We start from the raw sequence: 7,811 nt of genomic DNA on the forward strand, positions 1-7,811 counted from the left end.
GCACGCACGCACGCACGCACGCACGCACGCACGCACGCACGCACGCACACACACACACACACAAAAAAAAACAGCGGTCTACAACTACTCAGTCATACAGTGCAAACAACCTTTACATTGCTAGCTGTTGCCACAGTAAAGCACAAGGAATTGTCGGAGTGAAAGAAGAATGTATACATATGCATACCCGTTAGGGATACCCGTTAGGGTCAAAAGTCCTTCCGATGGTGGAAGGCATGGCGCCCCTAGGTGGTGGACGGTGGTGACCTGGGATAAAGTTAACCTGCGAGCCGACCAGGAATGGAGTTGGGCCGCTGTCGACCCGGCAGATTTCGTTGGATGCTGGTGGTGGGTGCGGAACCTGTGCGATCCACTGTGAAGTTGACTAGGGTGACTGGATGAGGGTGCCCCGACATACCGGGGAAGGCAGGGTTTCGCAGGGTAGCTGCCAAGGGCGAAGATACACCCCCCTGTTTCACACATCATATGGAGAATTTGGCAACTGAATTGGTGATAGCAATTTAGTTGTGCCACTAGTCCCCACATTTAAACTGGTGGGGTTCTTTTCTTTGGCCCAATGTCATTTTTAAGCAGCCCCTCGCACAAATGTGTCCGGTCGTACTGTGCCCAAAAACAGTTCGTACATCGTCCCAAAAGAATTTTCTTTCGAATTTTGCCGTGCGGATGCGCGCGTGCGATTCGCAAAATGCGCCTGTATAAGTGTATATAAATTTTCTTGGCGGAAAAGGACCAGGTGCGCCAGCGCGTTGCGCAGGTGGGCATGTTGGCCATAGCCGCACGCGGCATGCAGGCTGGACTATTGCGTGGATGCTTTGCAGTAACTAAAAGCACCGAAAGCCAACGTCGTAGCTTGCAACTCTGGGCTCGTGAAACTGCCGCGGAAGATGAAGCGCTGGCGAAGAGGCAGTTGTATGCAGCACCTTGTTCAGAGTAAAGTCAAATTACAAAGTTGCGCAAAGTATAACATACATAAACTTAATTAAACATAAGAACAGATAAGACGTTTATAGTGTTGTCGGTGACATGGACGCCGCTGTTGGCTTGGAACAGCTATTTGCTGTGCATAGGGACGTGCCCGCGTTAGCCGTGTTGCAACAGCTCAGGATGGATTTCAGCCAGCAACAGCCTCAAGAGCTGCTGCACAACCACCGGGAATGTCTTCAGTTGGGCACGTGTAGTTTTGGTCGGCGGGGTCGAGCAACGTACGCCATGCGTACAGAAACCAAGGTGCAGCGTTCTGTAACATCGCCAACATATCCGGTACGCGGTGGCAGGCTTGCCGAGCACGAAATGAAGGGGGGGTCGCATCTCACCATTCAACTAAGCATGCATGTGCTCGGTTGAATGCTCGGTAGCGTGCGAGTTTACCCCTATCAGGATGCTCGTTTGCATATCCCTCCAAGCGAGAGGGCTTGCACCTATGCTGATGTTCGTTCCAAGAAGTGAACTGAGGACTGATGCTACGGTGAAAGATTTGCACGAAAATTCGCCCGTGCAATAAAACGCCCTGTAACTCGCTTACGCTAATCTCACATTCCAATATGCCACTGCACTTTCCTCTCCAGCCTGGCCACATTCTCTTCCTCGCAAACGTACTTGGGCACCTTACAATCCAACACCATACGTGCTTTGGAAACGCGGGCAGCTGCTTCACAAGGACCCCCCTATTTTTACTGATGTATTATGCTGATGGCTCATCCATGGCCAAGTGGGGATCATGATGGTTGGTTCTGGTGGAGGTTTTGGTCGTAATGTGGTTTAAAGTGTGTTTAAAGTGTGTGGTTTAAAGTGTATTTAAAGTGTGTGGTTTAAAGTGTGTTTAAAGTGTGGAGTGGATGTAGGATTGAGGACGGCGGCGGTGACGCCACATCCCCAGTTTCCGGTTGCCACTTTGCCATGGAGAACATGACCACGATGCTGAGCGTCAGCGATTGCAGCGAATCGACAACATTTAATTGCTATATATACAGTAGCAGTTAGGCTTAAAATGAATGTATTGAGGCAAGGATCGGGCTATCAAATGGATAACGGCGCACATGCGACGAAGGAAAGGAAACCAAACTAAACTTACATATTATGAAAAGAAGCAGTCATACGTAGTACAAAGTGTTTGCTATTTACGAACTGGGTCAAATACTGGCTGAACAGCGATGCAGATAGGCCGTGCGATGATGCCGTGCGAAATCTTGCCGCCGCCGAAAAGTGCGTAACAGCAGTAGCTACAAATACGTTTTTATGGCATTGTAAATTTTGCATTTGATTAAGTGGGTTCACCACTTTTCGCAGGCGACATGGACGCAGACGCGGAACACAGTGCTTTACCACCCAGCCAGCATCAAATCACACTACAAGGCTAAAGATCTAAGCTTGCTGTCATAACCGTAAAAGCAAAATTGTTGCAGATTCCGCTTAGCAGGTAGAGCCAGCGACGGATAGGGCCTTATTCATTGGCATTTTCCCTTTAGGGACTGTCCGACTTGAGGGCCTTGTTCATTGGCCTATAGAGACAGTACGGCATCATTGGCCTATAGAGGTTGTACGGCATCATTGGCCTACTTCCCTATAGAGACTGCACGGGATTGTATGTAAAGGCCGATTATTTGGCTTTTGCGGTATGTGAAGCACGGATACCCCTCCGGCTACCCATTCCATTGGTTTTAGGACTTCAGTCCCTTGCTGCAACATTGCTAAGGGTGCATTTCCAGTGCGGATTAAGGCCAGGGATTAACCCTCTGTCCTCCATCGATACTCAAACGGCTAAGTTGTTGGCAAACTTACCTCGCCTTTCCAACCTTTGGTTCCCTTATGGAACAAAACTATGTGGTAAGCTCGTACCAAGGACTTCCGTGCCCTAATCCCTGGCCTTAATCCGCACTGGAAATGCACCCTAAGTATCCAGGCATGGCAGCCAAGTCGATGTTGAAGCGCTTCGGGTTGATATCCCGATAATAGATGTCCTATGGCAACAGATGCCAAGTTGCTAAGGAGTTTTCTTTAATGAGCCCATGTATGCAAAGTAGATTGACGCGCCGTGGGAACGCTCTCATTGATGGGTGTGGACCCGCATCCGCATCAATAACATTTATGAATGAATGCTTCACTGTCCTGCACTCTGTTCACGTCCTAACACGTGTACTCCTCACCAAGCCCACTCCACGGCCGCCTTCAAAACTTCAGACGCGCGCACAAATGCTTCTGTCGTTGCGTAGATACAACATCCCCATCGAGCCATGCACGATTTGCTCTTCAACGTGGCTGCCTGCCAGTCCACAATGCTTCGATGCGTCCATGTTGCAGCTGCATACAACACAGTCAAGGACCTCTCAACTACAGAGCACCAAAACCGAAGAACAAAGTCTGCACAATCCCATGGCCACGGAGACAGCCCCACATGTGTTTATTACTATAAACATAGATACACACCCGGGCTGATTTCTATTGTGGGCATCCTACTAGGTACTGGAGTTGCTGTCCAGTGAGCTGCAGAGCCTAACCTGGATTGGGATGGACATTTATGACCCATACGCCGGAGAGTATATACTGTGTACATGTTTTACACATCCATTTTTGGCCCGAACTGCCACCGTCGACTTAATACATGTTAAACATTAAAATTGGTGCACCACCACCATGCGAAGTATCTCGTCCGGATAGTACGTCACAAAAAAATGGGCCATGTAGTTTGCCGGGTTGCGTTCAGTGAGGACACGTGATATTGCCGGATAATGAAATTACAATTGTTATGCATTCATTATTCATTATCGTCACCAAGTTCCTAAATGTCGGCCACGCACTATGATACGAATGCTTCACCTTTTCTGGAACTGCGTACTCCTTTCACGGACAAGGAGGCATGGAGGATGCTAGTTCTGCTTCCGTTGGTTCCAGTGAGGTTGTTTATTGCGATCCTAACTTGCTGTCTTGTGGCGCTAATTAACACTTTGTCGGCTTGGAATTGGCCTGTTGCTGAGCCCTTGACGGAGCGGCGTCGCGCTTGGGTTCTGTTCAGCAAGGAGTTTCTTATCGTCGTCTTATGGATGCTTGGCTTCCGTGTTAAAGTGAAGGGCCGCGAAAACATTGCCAAAGCTGAGGCGCTTGGCGCCGTAATTGTATTCAACCACGTGAGCTATGTGGATGCCCCAGCGATTATGTGGCTGCTTGCTCCTTCGGGTGTTGGCAAGTCCAGTGTTGCCAGTATACCCGTCCTGAAATACGTAGTGCGGGCATACCAGGCTGTATATTTTCATGAGGAGAAGCCTCAACGCCTTGCAGTTGTTTCCTCCAGGCTACCAGATAAGAATCCTAAAAATCCAGTTGCGTATGTTGTGACTGGCAGCGTTACGGAGGTCTTGCTGAAGCGGGTGGCGGCGCCTTCCTACGGCAAACCGGGTGGTTTCCCGATGTTATGCATGGCCCCTGAGGGCACCTGCAGCGATGGACGAGGGCTCCTCGAGTTTCGGACTGGTGCCTTTGTTCTCGGCCGGCCAGTCTTGCCCGTGTGCCTCAAATATACCATCAATGGTCATAACCCTGCATGGACGCAGGTACGTTGGTTGGGCATCCATCGTAAAGCCCGCCGGGCCATTACTATAGTACCGGTTACTTCTTCACGACAGGTGTATTCGGAATTGTGGCACTTGGTCCGGCTAATGTGCCAATGGCGGAACGACCTGGAAATCACTATCCTGCCGCCCTACATTCCAACGGATATGGAGCGGAGCAGTCCTAAAGACTATGCCGCGAATGTTCGCGCCCTTATGGCCAGAGCTATGTGTCAGCCGCTTCTCCCGCAAAGTCACTCCCACTTCTTGGCGCTTAAGAAGCTCAAGGTAGGATGTGTGAATATCATGAGGAAAATTGAAAGGGTTTGCTTTCGGGTGGGTTGTCCTTGCCGAACACATGGAAAGTGGTGCAGCGGTAAAGGAGTCAAACCAGCCAAGACGTCATGTTGATGCGCTGCAATTTCTTACACAACCGCATCGTAGTTCATGCCATTCCTTTCTGTTCTGTATAGTAGGCCGTACCGGACGCACCAATCTCGCCATGCAGGTATTTGTCGACTGGAGCGGGACGAAAGTTTTGGCACCTCCAGGTGTAATGGACGTGGACGGCAAGATCAATTTCACAAAGCACGGCTTGCTGCAGTAGTTGCCTGGCGTCGGGTTGGTTGCGTTGCCGTCCGCGAGTCATTGCAGAACAAATCCTGGTGTAAAACGGGGAAATCGAAGCGTATGCACAACTGATGCGCCTTTCTTTGCTGCCTGAGCTCTCTTATTTGTGCTTTGAAGGACATGCCATACAGGAGTCAGCAGTCTAAATACAGGGGAACAGTGTCAGTCGTCCGGCGGTTCAGAAGTGCAGTGGATATGACGCCTAAGCTAGATTTCGAGCTCGGTGGCATCCACCTAAGAGAGATGCATTTTGCAAATTGTCATTTAAAGGACAGGAGTATCAAACATAGCTCCCCAAAATTCTGAAGCGTTAAGAAGACACATTTCTCTGCAAATCTTGTGACAAGTCGCAATTACAATTACCGGCATTCATGTGGTAGTTCTTGTGACGTCACAGCACGTTACTTGCGGCTCGTGTGAAACTGCATTTTGGAGATTTTATTGAGAGTGTGTGTGTGTTACATTGTCGTGGGGTGCGTTCCCCGTACCTGCAAACCGCCCAACACGAGCCGAGAGCTCAAGGGCTGCTAGATTGCCTATAAGCACCATCCTACCTCGCACTTCAGACAAATCAAGTGGTAAAGGATACTAACGACCAAAGGGAACGATAGGGTTGCGATGGGACCATATATGTTCCAGCATGCTTGCCAGACGTTCAGGTTCCCACTTCATAGCGTCCTTTATATGCTCGAAGCGTGGGAAATGCATATCATATCTGAATTTGTCGTACACCGGACAGTCCAGCGAAATGTTCTGCTCATTTTCAATATGGCTATCAGTGCCGCAGCAGGGGCATACAGGAGGGTAGGATCCGGGCTGGAATTAGGGAGGAGCTCTGTCGCAGAATTAGCCTGGATTTTATTCCTGACAAAAGAATTGGTCTGCCGAGGTCTGGAATTGTTCTGGCGGACTCGCCGGAGGTATTCGAATTGCGCTGTGGAGCCTCGGAATTGGGCTGTGCTGGGCCTGAATTGGCCTGTCCGGGTGTCGAATTGGCCTGTCTGGGTGCCGAAATTGGCCTAACAGGGTATTGAATTAGCCTGACAGGGTATCGAATTGACCTGTTCGGGGTGTCAAATTGGCCTGACAGGGTATCGAATTAGCGTGTTCAGGGTGTCGAATTGGCTGTCAAGTTGGCAGGATTAGCTCGGGCTGGCATCCAAAAGCACATGACTTTTAAGGAATTTACAGAAAACTTTGCAAGAGGACCGCTTACAAGTACCTCATGTGCGTATTAGTTTCGATCCCACGACATGGAGTGGGAAAACTTGCACACCTGGTTACCGTACTCTGGCACTACTACTACTACTACGGGAGACAAGCACTCAGGGCCACGACTGCATTACCCAGTCAAGTCAGCCGCCGAGGTCCCACTGTTTTCCCACCACATTTCATCGGCAGTTCGTCCAGTTTATCCCACAACACTCGTATGCATGAACAGGTTCGGGTGGAAACAATGACAAATCTCTGATACACCGCTAAACTCAGTACCACGAGCTACATTGAAAACAAATGAAAATGCAGATGTCTGCCGAGAAGAATATGTTCACCATATGCAATCTATGCCTTAATCCATCGAGCTCTCCGTTGGGCGGGGCATGGCCCATGAAATCGCCCCCGGTATTCCGCCCATGCAACCAAACATTGACACAAAACGTTGCACGCCTGGGCCCATGTAAACCACGACACTTCCGTGTGGATTGGCTACCCGCGCTCCCCATGTCAGGGGTCCTCCCTCCTGCTGTTGACTCCCGGATTGCCCACGCACAAACGCCAAACGTTGGCGCAGAAAACAGACAGGCCATTGTAGTATGGCATCAAACCACGCATAACCCACAGCGGCTTTCAGCAGCAGTATTGCTTGGTGAATGCGACCGGCCGCGTACTGCCAGTCTTAGCACCGATGAACCACCCCCTGATGCAGCCGCTGATGCAGCAGGCATATGGGTCTACACCGCCGAGCTCTGACCAGTTTGTTTTGAACTCGCCTACACAGGGTTGTAAAACAAGGGGGGCATTTCTGTTGTCATATGGTATGATGTTTCATAGACGTCGGTATGTATAACATTATACAATTGGGTGGGTGGGGTGAGGTGGGTTCCTCCTTTCTAGGTTGCCCACTCTTCCCTGCCACACATCTCACGTCGCCACTTACCAGTAGCACCACGCGACTTGACGCGGGGTGGCACATCCTCTGCTTCGGTGATGGCGGCTGGTGCACTCATCGGGACCACAGTTCCGCCGCGTCCTCGACGGTGCCAGTCTCCGCGTCCCTGTGTCCCTGATCCTCCACGGCCCCCTCCGATGCCGTTTTGATCTTGAACAAGAGGGATTTCGCGTCCGAGACGGTAAGGCCCGGTACATTCCCTCTCAGTGCCATGGCGGTGCCAAAACGGGGAGAGCTGGAAATCCTCTGCAATGAAGGAACAACTGTCTTTTCAAACACCGTTTCGCAAGTTTCCGGTTGTTCTTGGCACGGGGAAATCGCCGCCCCAAGTTCTTTGGGAACGGAACTCCGGCTTTTTCCCCCGGGAACAAATCTCTCACCTTGGGAAAAGGTTCCCATTCTTTTCCCCAACGGAATTAAAACCCCAAAATCTTCTCTTCTAAATTGACGAA

At 50.4% G+C, this 7,811-nt stretch overlaps 1 protein-coding gene across 1 annotated transcript; it reads left to right on the forward strand.

Annotated features, from left to right (window-relative positions):
* The first annotated feature begins 3,745 nt into the window (after positions 1–3,745).
* VOLCADRAFT_73089 (uncharacterized protein) lies at positions 3,746–5,668 on the forward strand. The gene is made up of 4 exons (XM_002947058.1): positions 3,746–4,295; positions 4,380–4,565; positions 4,638–4,850; positions 5,071–5,668. Exons 1-4 carry the CDS (start codon positions 3,801–3,803, stop codon positions 5,167–5,169), a joined length of 993 nt encoding a protein of 330 aa, XP_002947104.1. The 5' UTR covers positions 3,746–3,800; the 3' UTR covers positions 5,170–5,668.
* The last annotated feature ends 2,143 nt before the right edge of the window (positions 5,669–7,811 follow it).

The sequence above is a fragment of the Volvox carteri genome, assembly GCF_000143455.1.
Source record: "Volvox carteri f. nagariensis unplaced genomic scaffold VOLCAscaffold_5, whole genome shotgun sequence".
In the NCBI taxonomy this organism is placed as follows: domain Eukaryota; kingdom Viridiplantae; phylum Chlorophyta; class Chlorophyceae; order Chlamydomonadales; family Volvocaceae; genus Volvox; species Volvox carteri.